General features: G+C 38.5%; 1 protein-coding gene across 6 annotated transcripts in view; it reads right to left on the minus strand.

Annotated features, from left to right (window-relative positions):
• LOC150079291 (intermembrane lipid transfer protein VPS13D-like) overlaps positions 1-26,663 on the minus strand; it is a 1,618,665-nt gene that overhangs the window by 643,093 nt on the left and 948,909 nt on the right. For all 6 annotated transcript variants that reach the window (XM_090383928.1, XM_090383929.1, XM_090383926.1 and 3 more), the window contains one exon: positions 4,065-4,163. In XM_090383928.1, coding sequence (XP_090240054.1) covers positions 4,065-4,163 — 99 coding nt within the window. The remainder of the gene's footprint in view (positions 1-4,064; positions 4,164-26,663) is intronic.

Genomic DNA, 26,663 nt, shown 5'->3' on the forward strand with positions numbered 1-26,663 from the left:
TTGTGGGTTAGGCACACACTCATCAAAACATTTTGAGATTTAATGAATAAATGTCTTTTATGCAGACATGATGGAGAGGCAAAAGAGAAAGAAATAGTATATATTTGATATAAGCAATGATTTTCATGTATTAAGAATCGCCATGTGAGTAAACTACTAGGTGGCAATGATAATAATGAATTCAAGATGGATATATTTAAAGATATAACTACTGTCAAGGGTAAACAGAAGGGATTTTGTTCTCATAAAGGTGATTACAACAGTCTTTGATAGTTTTAAATTCTTTTTAGTGGGACTAACTTATAATGATGTTATCAAATACAAATGCTAAATATGAAGCTTTCAGGGGAGAAACTAAGATTTTTATACCAATTAAGAAATATTTTCAAGGTTTAGTCCTAATGATGCCAGATGAGAGGCAGAGAAGGAAAAAAAATCCATGGCATGGTTGTAAATTGTCAGGAACACAGAGTATACATAAAACTAGTCCATAATCAAATTAATCTGGGAATAATTCCCAGACATGCTAACGCAGCTATGAAGATTTCTGGCTAAGAGTGCAATGAAAAAGTAGTAAGGAATGCTTTGCACATGTTAACACTAAAAGGGAAGGTTGAATCACACTGGTCCATTGGATAGGAATTCTTCACTATTGATTACGCTGTTCAGGATGTTGACAAAAAAAATAAGTATTTTGCATCTATATTCAAATATTAAGAAATTTTTTAGCATGGAAATTTCAGAACTATATCAAGTAATAGTTGAGAGCTAAATGATTTTCTGATAACTGGAAGCTTAAAGTAAATAAGGTACCTGGCAGCATCATGAAATCTATCCAATTATATCAAAAGCAGCAGCAAAAGAGATGTGCAAACTTGTGCCATAATTAAATGAGGGTTCTTAGAATCAGTAGATTGTTATTGTTATTTGTTTTTTAGGAGCATTACCAACTAAGGCCATATTGCTCCGGGGATATGCGGTGGTCATTCCCTGACCTTTCTGCATCCTCCGTATTTGGTGGGCACGGGCTCGAACCCTGGTCTAATCAAGAAGTGTGTGTTATGTGCTGCTGCTCCTGCCCACCTGGCTACGGAATCAGCAGAGATACCAACAGACTACAGATATGCAAATATCTCTCCTGTTTGTAAAGGGGGAATCAGAGAGTACAGTGGAAAATCACAAACATGTTAACTTGACTTCTGTGATGGGGAAAATAATGGATTCAATGGGTAAAGAAGTAACACAGGATCACCTTGGCAAATACATCATGGATTTTGTTAAGCAGAGTTCTTGCCTGACCAATCTGATTAATCACCATTCCTCTTTGTGGACAAATGTTATTAGTTGAGTCCCTCAGGGTTTGGTGATAGCCACTTACTCTTTTCAATATTTATTAATGATACTGATGAAGTCATATCAAGTTTAATGTCTAAACTGAGTTCTCAGATGCTAAAAGTTGTGCAGTTGGTTAATGACAGTAATCAGAGTATGCTACTCCAACAAAACCTTAGAAAATTAGGTAGGTGGGTTGAAATGTGGCAATCAAGGTTTCACATTGAAAAATGCAAGGTACTGCTTTTGGGTAGCATTAATTCCAGTATATCAAACTAACTGTATGTTATACAGTTATATCAGAAAAGAAAAGACAAGACATGACACAAAGTTATCTGAGCTGTGCAGACAGGCTGCTAGGACGACTCATGGGATTCTCTAAATTATGTGAAGAAATTTTGCCAGGAGGGATAAGGGCTCATTATCACTTTATATAAAGAAATGGTAAGGCCACATCTTGAATATTGCATACAGGTTCCAGAGCTAATTTAAGGAACAAGGAAGGTCTGCAGAAATGAGTGCAGTGAAGAGCAACGAAGTTAGTCAGGAACATAAAAGGTTATCCTTATCAAGAAAGTCTTGAGGTTCAGAAATAATGCTAAACTGCATTATAAATTTCTCTCTAACAAAGCACAGCATTATTTCCTTAAACTATTTCAATATCTAAGTTGAAATAGTACTCACTTCTTTAGTTCAAGACTTAAGTTCAGTAAAATGTGGGTGTAGAAACTAGGCACCAGCAAGAGACCTGACTGAAGTGTTTCAGCCCTCAAATGGATTGAGTAAAATGCTGACAGTATTCTTACTCTTTCTCAAATAAACAGAAACAAGGAAATATACATTTAAATTAGAAAAGGTTGGTGGCAAGATAGATGTGCAAAACTTTGCTTTCAGCCAGAGTGTTACTGATTATTCAAACAAAATTCCATTTGATTCTATTATGGGCAAGTGAAATGGCTGCTAAATTAGCTTGCTTTCTTGCGTGATTTTGCCACTACTACTAATATTAAATTAGAATTTTTAATAATATTTTGTTATATGGTTCAGCATTTACAGAATCCTGCATTTTACAGTATTCTTGGAATGTAACATATGCATTTGTGAGTCGCGGTCTATGCCATAGGATATTTCCTAATCAATATTAAACGGTAGCTAAAAGATGCACAAATGTCGGTCAAATATTTAATATTAAAATTTTGTACATATAAAATATTCTCCATTACATACATATATAATTATGTCATAAGTAACTACATTATATATAAAAATTAAACTTAAAATGTCAATTAAAATCAGGAATTTATTAATCCGATGGCCCTGGGCTGCTGAGTTTGCATAACTTTGGTCGATTTTGGGTTGTACTTGGGCCATTTTCCTAGTAAACTAAAAGGGGTTTTACTTTAAAATCCCTGCAGTGTTACCACCCAACAATAAAGAACCGATCCTTTGCAACTTTGAAGCCTAGCATGTTTTTTTTTTCTTCTTTCGATATGAAACTTCTTTTAGGCATTTGTTTCCAAAAAAGTTCTGTTTCATCTATGTTAAAAATCTTGTTGAGAAGTTTAACACCACTCTTCAATAATTTTTAGTTCTTCTTTGAAAGTTTCGGCTCCTTCTTGATCTGCATTTGCAGCTTCTCCCTAGATTTTAAATCTATCTTGCCAGCCCTTACTAACTTTAAATGGTTCCACATTTTTTTTAAAGGTGAGCTTTCTTCAGATCATTATATAGGCTTATCGCTTTTTCTTTAATAATATTTAACTTAACAGAATTGTGCATTGGATATTATCTTCAATAAAATTATTTAGAAGTCTCTCCATTTCAATTACAATATCCAGTCTAGTTGCTTGCAGTGGAACAGCTGTCTTTCCCACTGCTAAAATTAATTCTTTATTTTTTGTAACTATTCTTACAGTTGACCCTGCCAGTCCTAAATTATTGCACACATCCACTTGTCATTGAATGGAATCAATTCGCTTCAAAACATATAATTTAATTTTCAAATTCAGTCTTTTTCTTACCTTAGTAGGCTTCATACTGTGTCCAGACGTTGTTCCTTTTTAATTGTTATCCGCCATTATTAATCTTCGAAAATGTAATGCGTTGCATTAATTATGATACAATGTTTGAGTAAACTGTCCATTACGGACAATGCCTAACACTGTACCGAGCGATGACTAGACTTCGGATAAATTAATATAATGCAAATATTACAAGCAATATACGTGATTTTTTTTAAAATGTTAATCTTGGAACTATGTAAGAAGTCACCACAGTGCAATTAAATTAGCGTGGGAGAAAATTTTCACTGAGCGTGTGAAAATTTTGCAAGTCAGTGTGTGAAACTTGGTTATTCATTTTCAAGCTATTGACTGCATCAGATGAAATGTTTTCATTAAACATGCCAAAAATTCGATCTGTATGCTGATAAAAGAGCATTATAGTGAGTTGTAACAGCATTAAGGTGAGATATGGGTTATAATATAAGAACAGCATTATAGTGAATCAGCATTATAGTGAACCACGTTATAACGAGGGCCTGCTGTATCTAAATATCCCTATGTATGAAAGTTTACATAGCAATAGTCAAATAATTTCATAATGAGAATTTTACTTTATTAAGAATAATAAATTAATTGATCAATATTCAATCATAAAAGAACCACAGAAAAAGATTATTAGTTGTATAAAAAAAAGGAAAAACTAAATAAATCAAGTAATATCAACCTTACCTTCAATATGACTGCATTTGTATCCCACGCAGCACAATTTTCAACTACTACAAATTCTGTGTCAGTAACGTTCACTTTAATTTCAAAGGACATTATTTTCTAAACAAATTGAAGTAATCTTTTTTCAGTAATAAATTTTCGAAACATCTACTGTTATCAACAATGATGATAAAGTTTATAATAAGGTTAATTGCATTCAATCTTAAACAAATCCGGTCAAACCCATTTATAACTCTGAAGAACAAATTTTGGGTCATTTCTCGTCATTGGCATAAAAATAAGTTTACTTTATAGATTTTGGGGTGGTAAACATGGAAATACTGCTTAAAACGGTAGATTGGCTCTCATTTTCGAAAGGGGAAAAAAAAAGGTAGTTTCTAATATTATACAATGTAATTTTTATTTATATGGCAGTAAGATCTAGCTAAGAACATACCTATATCAAACATGGGACCTTTTCGCCTTTCGCTTGTATTCAGCTTCGGGAGCAACCTTTTTCGCCATCCAACAATAATCGGCTAACATGATGACACTCCATTTGCTTTTGTATCTTTATTCCATCGTTGCGATGTCTTGATGGAAGTGTTCATCACTGATAGCACCACAGTTTGGCAGGAAGAAATCCAAGAGTGAGTGCAATAAATGTAGCATCTTCAATGTCATGTTGCAGTCCAGTTTTTCGTAAGAAGTAATGAGATCTTCCACAAGCTGCTTGTAATTGCTGGCTTTAACATTTCCTAGAAAACCAGTTGAAACATTTCGAAAAGCTTTCCACGCTGATTTCTCGCTATTACTGACACATTCAAACTGTTCGTCTTTAAAAAGTTGCCGTATCTGTGGACCAATGAAAACACCTCCCTTAATCTTCTCTGTACTAACTCTTGGGAATTTCTCTAGCAAGTATATGAATGCAGGACTGCTCACCTCCAAAGCCTTCACTAAATTTTTCATGAGCTCCAGTTTGATGTGGTGGTGGAAGTAAAACTTTATTTGGATCTACCAGTGGTTCAAATGCTACGTTCTTCATTCCAGGTGTTAATGATTTTTGTTGAGGCCAACTCCACTTCTCAAAGTGTATATACTTGACAAGACTATCCTACTCACAGAGAAAGCAACAACACTTAGTGTAACCTTTTTGTAGTCCTAATAAAATGGCAATTACCTTTAAATCACCATATCTGCCACTCATACTTCTTTTATATCTGCCACTCATACTTCTGATAGTGTACACCTAAGAGGATGTTCTCCATGTTTGTGTATGTTTCTTTTTTTTTTTTTTTTTGGATGGCATATGCAAAAGGTATTGAAGGCAGCATATTTCCATTGTGTAATAACAGCCTTAAGGCTAACCTTAGAAGCATCTATAAATAGTGTTCATTCTTTGAGAATGTGCCTCATTTTCATTGCTGCCATTAGACCATCAACTCCATACAAACAGTGAGTTCGCTTTCTGTTTGATGGAATTTATCATGGTCTTTATTTCGAGTATGAAATATTGTCCCTTTCACAGAGTGATCTAGATGATTCCACTGTTGTAGCCTCGGGCCAAAAGCTCTCCATTATTCTTTGGCATTTCGAGATCCCTGATGAGGTCATTAATTTCACGTTCTGTGACCTTAGGCGGTTCAGAAGAGTAAAGGTTTTGATAAAATGGTGGACCCTTGATATAGATGGCTTCTTCCCTATTGTTATGGATTTTAAGAATACATAGGGAGAGAAATTACCCAGCAAATTAACTAATCAAATTTTTCTGGATCATATGAAATATCCAGCTTTCAGATTCAGTAGAAATGAAGGATTCAGTACAACTTCAAACTTTGTGTGTGAACATATCTCTTTAAAACTTGGAAGAAACACTTGGAATTTTTAAAAATAATTCTGCTTGTGTTAAGTTTTAAGTTTTTGTGCTGCTTTAAATCCAGTTCTTTTTTCACCTTGAAATGGCAACCAACAAAAAAATTCTAACAATCAGAGAGAAAGTAAATATTATTTGTGACTTAGAGTATGGAACAAGCTATGCATCCATTTGCAAAATGTTAAGACTAAACTCATCAATTGTGTCAGCCATTTGTAAAAAGCGGGAAAGAATTAATAGTGCTTTCAAAAAAAGTTGTGTAGGTATGATAAAAGTGATCTAGACAAGATTCTTTTCAGTGTAACTAAAATTAAAAGCTAAAAAACTGGCACATCAACTTAATATGCAGATTTTGTTTGCAATAACAGGGGATTGACAGATTCACAAAAAGAAATAATATTGTTTATGGTAAGACAAATGGCAAATCCAGTGGCATCAACAAAGAACTGAGTAATGATTAGATTGAAAATGTGTGGCCAAATATAAAAGGTTTCCTTTGAAAGTGAAATTTTTACCGATTGTCACCTACATGACCCACGAGATTAAAAGTGAAAAGTGCAGAGGATAAAAATAATAAAAAGAGGAAGTAACTGGTCTGATTTGCTCAAATATTAGGGGAGCTGAAAAAAGAAAACTCTTAGTAATGGCAAATCCAAGAAGATGCTTTGAAAACATTAAAAAGCTTCCAGTAATATACCAAGATAACAAAAAAAAAGCATAGATATCAATTTTTGAAGAATTGTGTAACTTGGACAGAGAGCGAAAACTTGGACTTAGAGAGAGAAAAAAAAAAAAAAAAGAAAGGAAAATTTTTTTTTGATTTTAGACAATTGCCTATCATATCGCATTCTTCGCAATCTAATCAAAATCAAACATATTATTCCCACTGAACTCAACTTCTGTTCTCCAACCTATGGTTCAAGGCGTTATTAGCATTTAGCATTAGCAGAGGCATTTGATGCAAGAATGCAAGCTTATGCAGCATCAGCCAAAAAAAAAAAAAAAAAAAAAACCCACTTCCACTTCACCCCTCTGTTCGTTCAAAATACCTGTCCAGCTGAGCCTTAAATTTATTTAGGCTATCAACCTCCATCACAAGGGGTGGAAGTCTGTTCCACCAACCAACCACCCGCTGGCTAAAGGCAAATTTCCGCACGTCTATCCTACATCTGTCTTTCCTCAATTTGAATTTATGCCCTCTCAGGTGATTTTTCTGAGCTAGAGGAAGAATCCCATCAGCATTGAGCATGCTTAAACCATTCAAGGCTTTATACACCTCTATCAGATCACCTCGCTGGTGCCTCGTCTCCAGACACTGTAATTTGCAAAACTTAAGCCTTTCTTCGTAAGAGCACCCCTTTGTTCCATTCACTAATCTTGTTGCCCTTCTCTGTACTCGTTCCAGCAGCTCTACATCCTTCTTGAAATGAGGCTCCAGACCTGTATACAGTACTCTAGGTATGGCCTGACCATTGCCTTATACAAGGGAATAATCACCTCCTTATCCCTGCTGGAAAAATTCCTGTATATCATTGACAATACTCCATGAGCTACTCTTGCCGCCCGTCTGCACTGCTCAGAGAACTTCATATCTGCCTGCACAACCACCCCAAAGTCCCTTTCATTCTCTACCACTGTCAGTGTAGTACCACAGAGTTGATACGTTGCTCTGGGGGTTGCTGTTTCCCATGTGTAGTACTTTACATTTGTCAATGTTAAACTTCATTTGCCACCTCTCAGCCCATCTGCTCAACCTTTCCAGATCCTGTTGCAGCAGCATAGTGTCAGTAGTGTCCTTGACAACCCTGCCAACCTTTGTATCGTCTGCAAACTTGGACATTCAGCTTGATATACCATCATCAATATCATTTATAAATACAGAAAACAATAATGGACCCAACACTGAGCCCTGAGGGACTCCACTAAAAACATTAGTCCACGATGAGCAGTGTCCATGGATTACCACTCTCTGTCTTCTCCCCCTCAACCACCCCTTTATCTATAGCAGCAATTTGCCTCCAATGTCACACTGCTCCAATTTGTGTAGCAGTCTTCCATGTGCAACAGTATCAAAAGCCTTTCTAAGATCCAAGTATATAATATCAAAGTTATTCCCTGCATCCAGTTCTTTTGTGACTGCATCATAGTATCCAATCAAGTTGGTCAGGCAAGACTTCCCCTTAACAAAACCATGCTGTGTCTGAGCTATAACTGAAGTCTTGTCTAAATGATCCTGCAGTGCTTCTTTAACCAGTGCCTCCATTAATTTTCCTGGAACAGAAGTTAAGCTCACAGGTCTATAATTACTTGTGTCAGCCTTTGATCCTCCTTTGTGAATTGGGGTCACATTTGCACATTTCCAGTCTATGGGTACCTCCCCTGAGTCCAAGGAAGCTCTCATAATTATGGCTAAGGGTTTGCTTACTTCCTTTGCTGCCTCCTTTAATATAACTGGATAGATCCCATCCACCCAGGGTGCCTTTCTTGTGTTTATCTTCAGCAGTTTCTCCTCCACTTTACTCACAGTTATTTCAAGATTCTGTAGCTTACTGCTAGAGTTGAATACACCTCTGGCATTCCCCTTGCTGAATAACTCCTCATATGTGAATGTCGATGCAAAATATTTATTTAGTTTGTTAGCTACCTGAGCAGGATCATCAACAGTTGACCCATCAATATCAAGTGGACCAATCTGATTCATTCCCTTCCTTCTAGAGTTTACATAAGTAAAGAACTCTTTGCTGTTTTTCTTTGCATCCCTTGCCAAAAATTTCTCATAATCTGCCTTCACCTGCCTAACCTCCTTTGTAACTTGGTTGCATATCAACTTGTATCTATCATAGGCTTCTGTGTCATGTGTTAATTTGTAAGTATCTCATGCATTTTTCTTCTCTGCCATATGCCTCATTAGTTCATCTGACATCCATTTTGGCCTAAACCTTGAACAATATTACTTAGTTGGTATGTAAAGCCTAGTAGCTTCCAAGATAAGTTCTTTGAATGCTTCCCATTTTGAATTTGCTGTTGGTAACATCATCAGTTGCTCCCACTGTATAGAATTTAAATACTGTCTCAGTCCATCATAGTCGCCTTTACAGAAGCAATAACCCTAATAACCCTTCCCTTTACCCCTAATGGTAGTTACCTCTTTGAGTAAATCCCACTTCAGCACACTGTGATCACTGCCACCTAGTGGTTCATTTATCTGCAGATTCTTAATGCATGAAGAATCACTGCTGATAATCAAATCAAGAGTATTAGTCCTTCTAGTTGCCTCCCGAACATGCTGATGTAGAAAACAATCATCCAATAAATCCACAAAAGCCCTGCTAGTGTGTGAGTAACCAGCCCCCAAATTCCAGTCAATATCTGGGAAATTAAAATCTCCCAGTATAAGACTCTCTGATTTACTGGCCCACTCTATTTCCCTGTACAGTTCCTTATTATACTCATCAGAGTCATTAGGCCTATAGCACACTCCTACTCTCAATTTTGATCTCCCAATGCTTATGTCACACCAAACTGACTCAACACTGCACTGTCCAGCGATGTCGACTGGCTTCACTTCCTTGGTTTTTATGTGTTTCTTAACTAATAGCATAACCCCTCCCCCCCTTCCTATCCTGTCTATCCTTTCTGTAGACGTTGTACTCCCAAAATTGCAGTTCTGCATCCCTTATATCTGTGTGACACCACATCTCTGATATCCCAACAATATCTGCCTTTGATGTTTTGAACAATACCTCAAATTCATCAAATTTATTTACTAAACTCCTAGCGTTGGTGTACACGCAAGTATACCTGCACCTGTTTCTATTCTTAGCTATGTGTTTACTTGTACCGCAATGGCTCCCAGTAGTCTCTGAAATACCATGCATCTTGTTTTTCAGGCTTCTGCTCATTCTAATAGAAGCAGTGCAAGAATCTCTTTCACCTCTGCCAGTGGCTACTGTCAATCTATTGGTCTTTGTCTCCCCCCAAGCTAGCAGTTTTCCGACCCACCTAACACTGCCTCGATAGCATCAGCAAATATTCTTGCACCCTTTCTATTTAAGTGTAGCCCATCCCTGTAGAAGCAAAATCTCCTGTTAACAAGTACTTATTAGAAGCTTTAAATGCCATTTCAGAAAACTTTTAATATTAGAAACTATAGAATCCACTGAAAGAAAGGAAAAATTTCAAATTTCAGTTACTGATGCCATCCAATCTGCGAGTGAGGCATAAGATAAGGTCACATCACAGATCATCAAAAAATCTTTTAATAAGGCAAAACCAAAACCCACAGAAGCCGATAGACACTCTGAAGAAAATGATAACAAAATTCCATTAACAACGTGGTTGAAGAAACATAACTTGCATACTGGGTTGGTGTATGTGGATGATTATGAGACCAGGCACAACAACAATCTCATGACTGCTAAAATGCCAGCAGACGAGCACACTCTGAAAGCTGTTAGAGAAAAAGACGACAGTGAGGAAGAAAATGGTAGTGAGTGTCCAATGAGTGTTAATGTAGTGTCGATCAGAGAGACAAACTGCTTTAAAAACTCATTCTTTGTTTATAAAACAATAACATTGATCCTGAATTTTGATTTTATCTCAGTAAAATGGAAGCCATTGCTCATAAATTTCACCTTAAAAGAAATTTAAAAAAACATTACATTGGAAGACTTTAAAAAATAAAAACAATGTATAATATCAAAACATTTTATTGTAATTTTAATAATGAAATTATTTATAGAGTGCATAAATATATCGAAAAAATTATTAATCGTGTAATCATGAGCTGTCATTATTCATTGTTATATTTATCCCTTTTTCATACGTATATACTGTATATATCTGTGTGTCTGTGTTCATGACAAATGTAATCAATAACAGCAAAATAACATATAGACTACAATAACGGATATAATGAGTAAAAGCAAAATAACGTACAGACTACAATAACGGATATAATCGGTAACAGTAATAACAAGCAATATTCTTCAGTCCATTGGATCTCATTATAATGAAGTTTGACTGTATTATTAAAAAACAAATATCTGGTACCATCATTTAAAGAATTACAGTAACCACAAATAACAATAAAAAAAAAATTTAAATAACTATATTGATAAATTACTACATAAAATAGTTATTCAAACATAAATAATAAATAAAAAATAATAGGATTTTAAGAAAGTTTAGCTATATAAAAAAGTACTTGTTTATACTCCACCATGACGACCAGGTCAGAGAGGTTTACAATAAATCATGAATACAGTTATTAATTGTATTTAGCAGTTAAAAAACTTGAAAACCATGGTCCACTCAAAGCGTGAGTGTGTTAAAGCGTCTCGCTCCTGACCACTCAGCTACATTAAGCCTAAAAATAATTTTCTGGGTGGCCGAACTGAGGACGGTAGACTTGGGAGAGTGACTAATTTCATTTAATTCATTATATATATATATATGTTTTTTTTATTTAAACCCCAAACACGAGAGGTATTAGAACCTATAGTACTTAGGACCGTGCTTGGGTGGAGGTTGATAAGACGAAAGAAGATATTTGTTGACATTGGACTTCAACTTCTGTAGATTGTAATTTTCAGGAAATACGTATGAAGGAAGGTTATTCCAGAAAACGACAGTTGAAAGAATAAACGAGGAAGATGAAAAGTTGGTTCTGTGAGTTTGAAGTTGGACAGTAAATGGATGTTGGCTGGAGGCGGCACGTGTTCAGACTATTTTGAAAGAGAGAGTGGGAATTACAGAAGCCAATTCAGAAGAACAGTGCCCATGGAAGTATCTGTAGAAGAGGCATGCAGTAGAAACAGTGCGTCTATGAGAAAGCGAGTGGAGAGACTCTGTTAGAGATGAATCATTAATTAACCTAACTGCCCTCTTCTGAATGGAATCAAGAAGCCTGAGAGATGTCTTGGGGGCACCACACCAGATGTGGGCACAATATTCCATGGCAGGGCGGATTTGCGATTTATACAGAGTGAGCAGCTGTTTAGAAGAAAAGTAACGCCGAGAGCGAAAGAGAAAACCAAGTTTTTTAGATGCAGAGGAAGCAATATTTGTAATGTGCTTGTGCCAAGAGAGATTAGAAGTCAGGGTAATCCCCAAAAGAAATATATCATTTTGCCTAGAAATCGGAGTTTCACTAAAGATAAGCATAGGAGCAGAAGAATCCTTTTTGCGAGATATAAGACAATACTGAGTTTTAGAAGGGTTGAAATAAACTAAATTCTCTTTGCCCCAACTGGAGAATTACTTGAAGATCAGCGTTTAAGGAATTGGTAGCAGATTTTCAAGAAATTGAAGCTGACTGAGCAGGACAAGGTTTCTCAAAATGGAAAGTGGAATGCAATGTGCTATCATCGGCAAAACTATGGATAAGATTTCCAGTCAATGGAAGAAGGTCATAAATATACAAGAGGAAAAGAGTGGGGGAAAGAACTGAACCTTGGGGGACACCGGCATTAGTGGAGAAGTTAGAAGACAGAGAGCCATCTACCATCACCCTCAGTGAGCGATCAGAGAGAAAACTGGATAACCAATTAGTAAAAACAGTTGGCAAACCATAAGACGGAAGCTTGTTTAGAAGACCTTTATGCCAAACACGATCGAAAGCCTTTGAGATGTCTAGATCAACTCTGTGTTTCACTGAACTTGTGATTCTATTGAATTTATCCATAAATGGGTAACAAAAGCCAGAATATCACCAGTGGATCAACACTGACGGAATCAATACTGGTGATCATTGATCAGATGGAAGGTTTCTAGGTGGTTTAAGAGTTGGCGGTTAATTGATTTCTCCATTACTTTAGAAAGAGTAGAAGTAATTTCAATGGGACGATAATTGGATAGGAGGGATTTGTCACCCTTTTTAGGAACTGGCTGGATATGAGCAAATTTCCAAGCAGAAGGAAAAACACCTTTGGAATAAGAAAGTGAAAAAAGGTGGCAAAGAATAGGAGTAAGTTGAGGAACACAGGTTTTGAGAACAAGTGGAGAAATACCATCAGGACCTGGAGCTTTCTTAGCATCGAGATTCGTCAAAATCCTTCTGACATCCTTTTGACGGAAGACCACAGGAGGCACTGAATGGAGCATGTTGGGAATGGTGTGAGGTGTTTTACCAAGATCATTAATACATGAGTTGGAATTAAAATGGGAGACTAGCAGGTCAGTTTAATCCTTGGCTGAAGTGACAACAGAACCATCTGTTTTGGACAGAGGTGGGAACAGAGATGGGCAAAAGTTGTGGCCAACAGCTTTGGCAAGAGACCAGAATGCTCGGCTAGCATTAGGGCAAGAAGCAAGTTTTCTACTCTTAGCCTGTTCAAACTCTAGTTTGGACTGATTAATAACTGCTTTACAATTGTTGTGAGCTTTGGTGTAGGCAGACAATGAAAATGGAGAATTAGAAACAAGTCAATTAAGATGTAGCATTAGCAGAGGCATTTGATGCAAGAAAGCAAGCTTATGCAGCATCAGCCAAAAAAAAAAAAAAAAATAAATAAATAAAAAATAACCACTTCCACTTCACCCCTCTGTTCGTTCGAAATACCTGTCCAGCTGAGTCTTAAACTTATTTCGGCTATCAACTTCCAAAACAAGGGATGGAAGTCTGTTCCACCTACCAACCACCCGCTGGTTAAAGGCAAATTTCCGCACATCTATCCTACATCTGTCTTTCCTCAATTTGAATTTATGCCCTCTCAGGTGATTATTCTGAGCAAGAGGAAAAATCCCATCAGCATTGAGCATGCTCAAACCATTCAAGGCTTTGTACACCTCTATCAGATCACCTCGCTGGTGCCTAGCCTCCAGACACTGCAATTCGCAAAACTTAAGCCTTTCTTCGTAAGAGCACCCCTTTGTTCCATTCACTAATCTTGTTGCCCTTCTCTGTACTCGTTCCAGCAGCTCTACATCCTTCTTCAAATGCGGCCTCCAGAACTGTATACAGTACTCCAGTCATTGACAATACTCCATGAGCTACTCTTGAAGCCCGTCTGCACTGTCACAGAACTTCATATCTGCCTGCACAACCACCCCCAGGTCCCTTTCATTCTCTACCACTGTCAGTGTAGTACCAGAGTTGATACGTTGCTCTGGGGTTGCTGTTTCCCGTATGTAGTACTTTACATTTGTTAATGTTAAACTTCATTTGCCACCTCTCAGCCCATCTGTTCAACATTTCCAGATCCTGTTGCAGCAGCATAGTGTCAGTAGTGTTCTTGACAACCCTGCCAACCTTCGTATTGTCTGCAAACTTGGACATTAAGCTTGATATACCATCATCAATATCATTTATAAATACAGAAAACAATAAAGGACCCAATACTGAACCCTGAGGGACTCGACTAATAACATTATTCCACGATGAGCAGTGTCCATTGATTACCACTCTGCCTTCTCCCCCTCAACCACCCCTTTATCCATAGCAGCAATTTGCCTCCAATGCCACACTGCTCCAATTTGTGCAGCAGTCTTCCATGTGCAACAGTATCAAAAGCCTTTCTAAGATACAAGTATATAATATCAAAGTTATTCCCTGCATTCAGTTCTTTTGTGACTGCATCATAGTATCCAATCAAATTGGTCAGGCAAGACTTTCCCTTAACAAAACCATGCTGTGTCCAAGCTATAACTGAAGTCTTGTCTAGATGATGCTGGAACAGAAGTTAAACTCACAGGTCTATAATTACTTGTGTCAGCCTTTGATCCTCCTTTGTGAATTGGGGTCACATTTGCACTTCTCCACTCTGTGGGTACCTCCCCTGAGTTCAAGGAAGCTCTCATAATTATGGCTAAGGGTTTGCTTACTTCCTTTGCTGCCTCCTTTATATAACTGGATAGATCCCATCCACATCAGGTGCCTTTCTTGTGTTTATCTTCAAAAATTTCTCCTCCACTTTACTCTCAGTTATTACAAGATTCTCAAGCTTACTGACAAAGTTGAATACACCTCTGGCATTCCCCTCGCTGAATAACTCCTCATGTGTGAATGTCGATGCAAAATATTCATTTAGTTTGTTAGCTACCTGAGCAGGATCATCAACAGTTGACCCATCAATATCAAGTGGACCAATCTGATTCCTCCCCTTCCTTCTAGAGTTTACATAAGTAAAGAACTCTTTGCTGTTTTTCTTCGCATCCCTTGCCAAGGATTTCTCATAATCTGCCTTCGCCTGCCTAACCTCCTTTGTAACTTGGTTACAGATCAACTTGTATCTATCATAGGCTTCTGTGTCATGTGTTAATTTGTATGTATCCCATGCATTTTTCTTCTCTGCCATATGCCTCATTAGTTCATCTGACATCCATTTAGGCCTAAACCTGGAACAATATTTCTTAGTTGGTATGTAAAGCCTAGTAGCTTCCAAGGTAAGCATTTTGAATGCTTCCCATTTTGAATTTGGTGTTGGTAACATCATCAGTTGATCCCACTGTAGGTGCCTCCATAGCCAGGTGGGAAGGAGCAGCAGTGCGTAGCACACGCTTCTTGATTAGACCGGGGTTCGAGTCCGTCACCACCAAATACGGAGGATACGGAAAGGTCAGGGAATGACCACCGCATATCCCACAGCAATATGGCCTTAGTTGCTAATGCTCCTAAAAACCAAATAACAAACAAACAAACAAACATCCCACTGTATAGAATTTAAATACTGTCTCAGTTCATCGTAGTCGTCTTTACGAAAGCAATACCCCTTCCCTTTACCCCTAATGTTAACTACATCTTTGAGCAAATCCCACTTCAAAACACTGTGATCACTGCCACCTAGTGGTTCATTTATCTGCAGATTCCTAATGCATGAAGAATCACTACTGATAATCAAATCAAGAGTATTACTCCCTCTAGTTGTCTCCCGAACATGCTGATGTAGAAAACAATCATCCAATAAATCCACAAAAGCCTTGCTAGTGTGTGAGTGATCAGCCCCCAAATTCCAGTCAATATCTGGGAAATTAAAATCCCCCATTATAAGACTCTCTGATTTACTTGCCCACTCTATTTCTCTGTACAGTTTCTTATTATATTCATCAGAGTTATTAGGCCTATAGCACACTCCTAGTCTCAATTTTGATCTCCCAATGCTTATGTCACACCAAACTGACTCGACACTGCACTGTCCAGCGATGTCGAATGGCTTCACTACCTTGGATTTTATGTGTTTCTTAACTAATAGCATAATCCCTCCTCCCTTCCTATCCTGTCTATCTTTTCTGTAAACATTGTACTACCCAAATTCCAGTTCTGAATTCCTTATATCTGTGTGACACCACGTCTCTGAAATTCCAACAATATCTGCCTTTGATGTTTTGAGCAATACCTCAAATTCATCAAATTTATTTACTAAACTCCTAGCATTGGTGTACACGCAAGTATACATGCACCTGCTCTTCCTCTTAGCCACCCTAACACAACCCATGTGTTTACTTGTACCCCCATGATTCCCAGCAGTCTCTGAAATATCCTGCATCTTATTTTCCAGGCTGCTGCTCATTCCAATAGAAGCAGTGCAATAATCACTTTCTCCTCTGCCAGTGGCTCCTGTTAATTTATTAGTCCTTGTATCCCCCCAATCTAGTTGTTTTCCGACCCACCTAACAGTGCCTCGATAGCATCAGCAAACATTCTTGCACCCTTTCTATTTAAGTGTATCCCATCCCTGTAGAAGCAGTCTCTCCTGTTAACAAGTACAGACCAGTCTGAAAAAAATTCTACCCCTTGAGCCCTGCACAATCTTTCCAGGGCCGAATTGATCGACAGGGCTCTCATCATATACTCCCTCCTATCGTGTCTGGTCCGAATTGCAGACACCTTCAAATTCAACCATAATTCATGGCTTTTTTTCATCAGTGACCTGTACTTGTTAAGTAATTCCACCGGTCTCCCACTCTTAATATGCAACATTCTTCTCTTCAACAGCTTTAGCACATTTATTGGAAAACCAAGGTTTAGATAAAGGATGAGATTTTAAAGTGGAGCGTGTGATAAAGGATTCCATTCCTGCAAGAATAATTTCACTGACACAATATGAGCAAACGTTGACATCAGAAGTTTTGAAACAGTAATCCGACCAAGGAAAAGAAGAAAGGAAGTCTTGCAGGTCATCCCATTTTGCACTCTTGTAATGCCAAATAACACGAGGTTGGGAATAGCCATGAGATAAAGGTTCCATTGGAGAAGAGACAATCACCAAGTTGTGATCTGAAGTGCCTAAAGGACCTCTCACTTCGACCGTGTACTTAGAAGAGTTGTTTGTGAGAAAAAGACCAAATGTATTGGCTGTATGATTAGGATTGTCCGGTATTCTTGTAGGTAAATGAACAATCTGTGCTAGGTCATTAGTAATTGCAAAAGCCTCAGCATGTCGACCAGCTGGGTCGGTGTGACTAGAAAACGGAAGCCAGCTGGAGTTGTGAACATTAAAATCACCAAGGAAAAATTACTTCACTGTTAGGAAAGTTGGACTGGAGAAAGTCAAGTTGCAAAGAGAGGAAGTCAAAGAGCTCCAAGTGATTAGTGAAATTGGGAGAACGGTAGAGACAACAGATGAATTTGACACAATGAGGTAGAGAGATTTTAAGCCAGAGAAGATCACAGAGAGTAGATTCCAAATTGCCAAATCTCTGACAGGGAATATCAAGAACGGACATATGCACAAGTACCACCTTTGAGCCGAAAGGAATCATACAGCGAATAATTTGGGCATCTGAGATGAGCAGTAGTTGAATTAACCGATAACTGAGATTCTATCAGAAAAAGTACATGGAGTTTGGCAGACTGCAAGTTGAAATGGACATCGTTGAGATTAGAAGTGAGACCACGTATATTTGTGAAATTAGGAAGTGTTTGGGAGGTTGAGATCTTTTTGCAGATAATCTTGTTCTATTAGTTTGACAATTCATGGTGTATTCAATAGTAAGAAAAAGTGGGTGGGACATGCTGCATGAAGTAATGAAATTTTTGGATATGGTGTACATATGGTAAGAATATACCCAGATCCTTGACATAACGTGGCCTCGACAATGCTCCCCGCATACACACTTGTGAATTAAATAAAACTTGTGAATTAATTAAATAATGAATTAAAACATTTCCCACACACTGTCAGAAATCCCATGATGTGCCTCACAATATGCTTAACCATAATGAGAATCAACATTAACATATTTCCAGCTATAGCATTTAAAGTCCACACAGCAGACTTGTCAAATATCTGTGACACTTGACAATACTAGATGTTAGAAAACAATCATCATTTACAATAAGACTTTCATGAATAAAGCCACGAAGCAGTCAAAATATTTTTTTATTTTTTTATTTTTTTTTTATTTTGGGGAATTGTCTAAACCACCAGACTATTACAAGCCATATAATGAATTAAAACATTTCCCACACACTGTCAGACATCCCCCAAGGGCCTCACAATATGCTTAACCATAATGAGAATCAATAAAAATATATTTTCAGCATTAGCATTTAGTCACACAGAAGACACTGGACAATTTCATTCGGGATACTGGTTACGAGGTTATCCACGTGTTGGACAAGATTTAGCAGCTCTGGCAAACGCTAAGTTTTTATTTATATATAGCCGTTTTATTGACTTAATTGTTATAGTAGTAGTAATGGCATGTGATGCAAGAAAGCAAGTGCATGAGCTTGTGCAGCATCAGCCAAAAAAAAAAAAAAAACACAAATCACACCATTCTCTCCATATGCCTGTCCAGTTCCTCCTTAAATTTATTTAACCTATCAACTTCCACAACGACAGATGGAAGTCTGTTCCAGCAATTAACCACCCGTTAGCTAAAGTGAAATTTCTGCACATCTATTCTACATCTGTCTTTTCTTAATTTAAATTTCTATATATCATTGACAAAACCCCATGGCCTGCCCTGGCAACCTGTCTGCATTGCTCAGAAAACTTCATATCTGACTGCACAATAACTCCCAGGTCTTTTTCATTTTCTACCACTTTAAGTGTAGTACCACACAGTTGGAACGTTTCTCTGGGGTTACTTCTACCCATATGCAGTACTTTGCATTTATCAAGGTTAAACTTCAGTTGCCACTTCTTAGCCCATCTTCCCAAATTATCTAGATCCTGTTGCAGTAGCACACTGCCATTACTGTCATTAACAACCCTGCCAACCTTTGTATCATCTGTAAACTTCGAAAATAAGCCTGATATATTAAAGTATTTTCTATAAGTAGCATTATAGTCCTTGTCCCGTTCCTTGTTTAATTTTGAATTTTAGATAGCGATTTTGAAAGTTAATACTTAGTGTCTATACATTTTACCATTCGTAAACTGCCACCCTTGTTATACGATACAAATAGCGTAACGTATATCCTGAACTTGATAGCGTAAGATTTAACTTAAAACTATAAGCGAAATACATAGCTTTTTTTTTTTTTTTTTTTTTGTCCTCGCCTTTTCCCATTATATATATATATATAGGGTCAGCGTTTTTATTGTTTTGGCATGAAATTTTTATGGCCGGATGACCTTCCTGACGCCAACCCTCACTCTTTATCCGGGCTGGGGATATGTGGTGGTCATTCCCTGACCTTCTGCATCCTCTGTGTTTGGTGGTCACAGGCTCGAACCCCGGTCTAATCAAAAAGCGTGTGCTATACACTACTGCTCCTGTCCACCTGGCTATGGAGGCGCCCTCAGAATATGGTGCTATGTATTTCGCTTATAGCGAAATACATAGCACCGTATTAGAAATCTGTTAGCTTAGTATAGTATTATCAATTAATCAATTAAAAATTTATTAATCTTATTAAATTTCACTGTTAATCAAATTGTACTTAAAAAAGAATCATGACCCAAGACTAGAGCAGCAAAGCAACGGTAGCAGTAGTACTGTGGCTCGGGGGAGAAACAAATGGGGCGATTGTCCAATGCATCACAGTCTAAAAAATGTGTGAAATGTAAAATCTTTGTAGACCTGTCTAGAACAGGACATGGTCTAGCCAAAAGAGGGGTGTGTGTGTGTGTGTGCGCGCGCGCGTGCATGCGTGCGTGCATGCAGAGACTGTGAAGAAATTAAGTGCCAACTCAGCATTCTGATGGGCATCTATGAGAGTATGGGGTGTCGGATAGATGCCCTTGAAGAAATTAATATGAGGTGCTCATCAAGCTCTCAAGCTGCCTAACACAATGCCAGAGCTCACTCCTGTGAATCAGGCAACACAGAGGCAATCTCCAAAGCAGGATGCACTGGTCCCACAGGAGCTGGTTATTGTCAGTGACTATTGTCAGGGACACGGGGAATATATTATGCAAAATGGATAGGTAGAACAGGACCAGGATATGTCTGCCTGGGGCCAAAGTTGATAATGTACAGCAGATATCTTTTAAGGGCACAAAAAGCAATATTGTTGTACACATTGGCACTAATGACCTTAAGAGTAAGAGATCTGCAGACTGACTTAAAAAGTACAGATCAATGTTGAAAAAAAGTGGCAAGTTAGGGTTAAATTTGAAAGTATCTGCAATTCTGCTCAGATAAGATAAGAGGAAATATACACTGAGAGTCTTGTCAATCAATTCGGCCCTGAAGAGATTGTGCAGGGCTCAAGGGGTAGAATTTTTTTCAGACTGGTCTGTGCTTGTTAACAGGAGAGACTGCTTCTACAGAGATGGGATACCCTTAAATAGAGAGGGTGCAAGAATATTTGCTGCTATCAAGCAGTGTTAGGTGGGTCGGAAAACTGCTAGCTTTGGGGAGGGATTCACAAACTAATACATTTACGGTAGCCACACTTTCACCTTTACAGGCAAAGGTGAAAGTGATTCTTGCACTGCTTCTATTGGAATGAGCAGCAACCTTAGGTCCTTGAGGTTGTCACAGACATTCTCTCAGATATGCCAGACAAGCTGTACTTGCTACCTGGGAGTCTAAAACGCTGATGGAACTGATATTCGGGTGACACTCAAGTCAAGTGGACCCAATTTCGGCGAAGTCCGGACGGTCTGTGACAACCAAATCCTCTGCTTGCACCTTCACGATGGTGGGACTGTTAGTAATCCTGGGTATAACCTCCATGCACAAGCACATGGTGGGTGACCACCCAGGTGTGAACCAACGTAAGCAGGGGTCGAGGTGTGGCGCCCACACCACATGGAGGAATGCCGCCCCTCTATGTTACCAGGCAGTACTAGGTGGTAGATGACTCTCATCAACCGGTGAAATACCACCACTTTGCTTATTGGAGGCTTGAAGTGGTGGAACCCATGTTTAGTCTCTAGAGCTAAGTTCCGGTCAACCCTTCCCTATCTCTTCCATCATGCAGTATGATTGATGACTTTTGAGGTTATGATGAACGTTGTGGCGAGATCCAATATTCCTTACATTTCGAGGGTACAGCTCTAAAACGGTTTTCGCAGGCCGGCCGCTAGTTAGTACACCGGACCGAACCTATTGGTAACTCTCTAGGAGGCTTCCGGATCAGCTAGTGTATAATCTTGCTACCTCTACTCTGCCAGATAGTGACTGGAGGGAGTCCGAGTAGTGTGTATGCGGGGAGCATTGTCGAGGCCACGTTATGTCAAGGATCTGGGTATATTCTTCCCACATGTACGCCATATCCAAAAATTTCATTACTTCATACAGCATGTCCCACCCACTTTTTCTTACTATTGAATACACCATGAATTGTCAAACTAATAGAACAAGCTTATCTGCGAAAAGATCTAAACCTCCCAAGGATTTCCTAATTCATTTCACAAATATACGTGGTCTCAATTCTAATCTCAACGATGTCCATTTCCACTTGCAGTCTGCCAAACCCCATGTACTTTTTCTGACAGAATCTCAGTTATCGGTTGATTCAACTACTGTTCATCTCAGATGCCCAAATTATTCGCTGTATGATTCCTTTCGCCTCAAAGGTGGTACTTGTGCATATGTCCGTTCTGATATTCCCTGTCAGAGACTTGGCAATTTGGAATCTCCTCTCTGATCTTCTTTGGCTTAAAATCTCTCTACCTCATTGTGTCAAATTCATCTGTTGTCTCTACCGTTCTCCCAACTCCACTAATCACTTGGAGCTCTTTGACTTCCTCTCGTTGCAACTTGACTTTCTCCAGTCCAACTTTCCTAACAGTGAGGTAATTTTCCTTGGTGATTTTAATGTTCACAACTCCAGCTGGCTTCCGTTTTCTAGTCACACTGACCCAGCAGGTCGAGATGCTGAGGCTTTTGCAATTACTAATGACCTAGCACAGATTGTTCATTTACCTACAAGAATACCGGACAATCCGAATCATACAGCCAATACGCTTGATCTTTTTCTCACAAACAACCCTTCTAAGTACACGGTCGAAGTGAGAGGTCCTTTAGGCACTTCAGATCACAACTTGGTGATTGTCTCTTCTCCAATGGAACCTTTATCTCATGGCTATTCCCAACCTCGTGTTGTTTGGCATTACAAGAATGCAAAATGGGATGACCTGCGAGACTTCTTTTCTTCTTTTCCTTGGTCGGATTACTGTTTCAAAACTCCTGATGTCAACGTTTGCTCAGATCGTGTCATTGAAATTATTCTTGCAGGAATGGAATCCTTTATCCCACACTCCACTTTAAAATCTCGTCCTTTATCTAAACCTTGGTTTTCCAATAAATGTGCTAAGGCTGTTCAAGAGAAGAATGTTGCATATCGTAATTGGCTTGTTTCTAATTCTTCAGTTTCATTTTCTGCCTACACCAAAGCTCGCAACAATTGTAAAGCAGTTATTAATCAGTCCAAACTAGAGTTTGAACAGGCTAAGAGTAGAAAACTTGCTTCTTGCCCTAATGGTAGCCGAGCATTCTGGTCTCTTGCCAAAGCTATTGGCCGCAACTTTTGCCCATCTCTGCTTCCACCTCTGTCCAAACCAGATGGTTCTGTTGTCACTTCAGCCAAGGATAAAGCTGACCTGCTAGCATCCCATTTTTCTTCCAGCTCATGTATTAATGAACTTGGTAAAACACCTCCCACCATTCCCAACACGGTCCATTCAATGCCTCCTGTGGTCTTCCGTCAAAAGGATATCAGAAGGATTTTGATGAATCTTGATGCTAAGAAAGCTCCAGGTCCTGATGGTATTTCTCCACTTGTTCTCAAAATCTGTGCTCCTGAACTTACTCCTATTCTTTGCCGCCTTTTTTCACTTTCTTATTCCAAAGGTGTTTTTCCTTCTGCTTGGAAATTTGCTCATATCCAGCCAGTTCCTAAAAAGGGTGACAAATCCCTCCCATCCAATTATCGTCCCATTGCAATTACTTCTACTCTTTCTAAAGTAATGGAGAAATCAATTAACCGCCAACTCTTAAACTACCTAGAAACCTTCCGTCTTATCAACGATCGCCAGTATGGATTCCGTCGGTGTCGATCCACTGGTGATATTCTGGCTTATGTTACCCATTTATGGACTACTTCAATGGAAAGGTTCGGTGAAACACAAGCAGTTGCTCTTGACATCTCAAAGGCTTTCGATCGTGTTTGGCATAAAGGTCTTCTAAACAAGCTTCCATCTTATGGTTTGCCAACTGTTTTTAGTAATTGGTTATCCAGTTTTCTCTCTGATCGCTCACTGAGGGTGATGGTAGATGGCTCTCTGTCTTCTAACTTCTCCACTAATGCCGGTGTCCCCCAAGGTTCAGTTCTTTCCCCCACTCTTTTCCTCTTGTATATCAATGACCTTCTTCCATTGACTGGAAATCCTATCCATAGTTTTGTCGATGATAGCACATTGCATTCAACTTTCCATTTTGAGAAACCTTGCCCTGCTCAATCAGCTTCAACTTCTCGAAAATCTGCTACCAATTCCTTAAATGCCGATCTTCAGGTAATTCTCCAGTGGGGCAAAGACAACTTAGTTGATTTCAACCCTTCTAAAACTCAGTCTTGTCTTATATCTCGCAAAAAGGATTCTTCTGCTCCTATGCTTATCTTCAGTGACACTCCAATTTCTAGGCAAAAGGATATATCTCTTTTGGGGATTACCCTGACTTCTAATCTCTCTTGGCACAAGCACATTACAAATATTGCTTCCTCTGCATCTAAAAAACTTGGTTTTCTCTTTCACTCTCGGCGTTACTTTTCTTCCAAACAGCTGCTCACTCTGTATAAATCGCAAATCCGCCCTGCCATGGAATATTGTTCCCACATTTGGGGTGGTGCCCCCAAAACCTCTCTCAGGCTTCTTGATTCCATTCAGAAGATGGCAGTTAGGTCAATTAATGATTCATCTCTAACAGAGTCTCTCCACTCGCTTTCTCATAGACGTACTGTTTCTGCTGCATGCCTCTTCTACAGATATTTCCATGGGCACTGTTCTTCTGAATTGGCTTCTATAATTCCCGCTCTCTCTTTCAAAACAGTCCGAACACGTGCCGCCACCAGCCAACATCCATTTACTGTCCAACTTCAAATCCACAGAACCAACTTTTCATCTTCCTCATTTATTCATTCAACTGCCGTTTTCTGGAACAACCTTCCTTCATATGTATTTCCTGAAAATTACAATCTACAGAAGTTCAAGTCCAATGTCAACAAATATCTTCTTTCGTCTTCTCAACCTCCAACCCAAGCACGGTACTAAGTACTATAGGTTCTAATACCTCTCGTGTTTGGGGTTCACATAAAAAAAAAAAAAAAAACCTGGAAAACGAGGTTCTGGGGATTTCAAGGCCTGTGGGAATTCAACATGGAACAAGTAAATACGTGGGTTGCATTAAGCTAACTAAGAGTAGGAATAGGTGCATGTATACTTGCATGTACACCAATGCTAGGAGTACAGTAAATAAATTTGATGAATTTGAGGTGCTATGAAGACATCAAAGGCTAATGGTATTGGGATATCAGAGACCTGGTGTCACCCAGAGATAAGGAATGTAGAATTGGAATTTGGGGAGTATAATGTGTACAGAAAGGATAGACAGGATAGAAGGGGAGAAGGGATGATGCTGTTATTTAAGAAACATAAAATCTAAGGAAGTATCCAGTTGACATGGGTGGACAGTATTATGTTGAGTCAGTTTGGTGTGACACTTGCACTGGGAAAGGGAAAATGAGAGAAGCAGTGTGTTATAGGCCTAACGACTCATGAGTACAATGAACAATTGTGCTAAGAAATAGAGTGGTCCAATAAATCAAAATGTCCTGCAATGGGGGATTTTAACTTTCCAGATATTGACTGGAAATTGTGGGTTGGTCATTTGCATACTAGAAAGATTTTTGTGGATTTATTGGAAGATTGTTTTCTACAGCAATATGTTTGAGGGGCAACCAGAGGGGATAATACTCTTGATCTGATTATCAACAGTGATGATACATGCATTAGGAATTTCAGATAAATGAACCACTCGGTGAGAATGATCACAGTCTACTGAGATGGGATTTACATAAAGATGCAACTACCATCAAGGGTAAAGGGAAGAGTTTTTCTTTTTTTTCAGTTGACTACATTGGTCTCCGACAGTTTTTAAATTCTATCCAGTGGGATTAACTGATGATGTTTAAAACAGCAAATTCTAAATGGGAAGCCTTCATAGAATTAATCTTGGAAGGTACTAGGCTTTTCAAAACAACTAAGAATTACTGTTCAAGATTTAGACCTAAATGGATGTCAGATTAACTAACGAGGCTCATGGCAGAGAACAAAAATGTGTGGAATGCATTTAAATTATCAGGTGACACAGAAGCCTATGGCAGATATAAACTGGTCTGTAATCAAGTCACAAAGAAGGTCAGACAAGCAAAATCTGTTTACAAGAAATCCTTGGGAAAGGATGCAAAGAAAAACCACAAAGACTTCTTTATTTATGTAAACTCTAGAAGGAATGGGATGAATCAGATTGGTCCAGTTGATGTTGATGGTTCGACTGTTGATGATCCTGCTCAGATAGCTGACAAACTGATTGAGTATTTTACATCTACATTCACATGAGGATTTCTGTAAGGAAGGGGAGAACAGAAGTTTACTAAACTCTAACAGGGAGCTAAATGATTTTGTAATAATGGAGAGCAAAGTGGAGGAGAAATTGTTGAAGTTAAACATAAAAAAGGCACTTGGGGCAGATGGAATCTATCCAGTTATATGCAAGAAGGCAGTAAGGGAAGTAAGTAAACCCTTAGCCATAATTATGAGAGCACCTTAGTCAGGGGAGGTCCCCATGGACTGGGAATGTACAAATGTATCCCCAATTAACAAAGGGGGTGTAACAAAGAGTGACACAAATAATTATAGACTTGTTAGTTTAACTTCTGTTCTGGGGAAAATAATGGAGTCACTGGTTAAAGAAGTGATGCAGGATCACTTAGACAAGACTGGAGTAATAGTTCAGAAACAGCATGGGTTTGTTAAGGGGAAGTCTTGTCCGACTAATTTGATTGGATACTACGATGTAGTCAAATGGAACTGGATGCAAAGAATAATTTTGATATCATATATTTGGATCTTAGAAAGGCTTTTGATACTGTTGCACATGGAAGACTGCTTTACAAATTGGAGCAGTATGGCATTAAGGGAAAGTTTCTGCAATGGATAAATGGATGATTGAGTGGGAGACCACAGAGAGTGGTAATAAATGGACACTGCTGCTTTACTTGGACTAATGTTATTAGTGGAGTCCTCCAGGGTTTGGTGCTGGGCCCATTGTTGTTTTGTGTATTTATCAACGACATTAATGAAGGTATATCAGGCTTAATGTCCAAGTTTGCAGATGATACAAAT

The sequence above is a fragment of the Mastigoproctus giganteus genome, chromosome 10 (genome assembly GCF_048544385.1).
Source record: "Mastigoproctus giganteus isolate SK-2022 chromosome 10, ASM4854438v1, whole genome shotgun sequence".
NCBI classification, from domain to species: Eukaryota; Metazoa; Arthropoda; class Arachnida; order Uropygi; family Thelyphonidae; genus Mastigoproctus; species Mastigoproctus giganteus.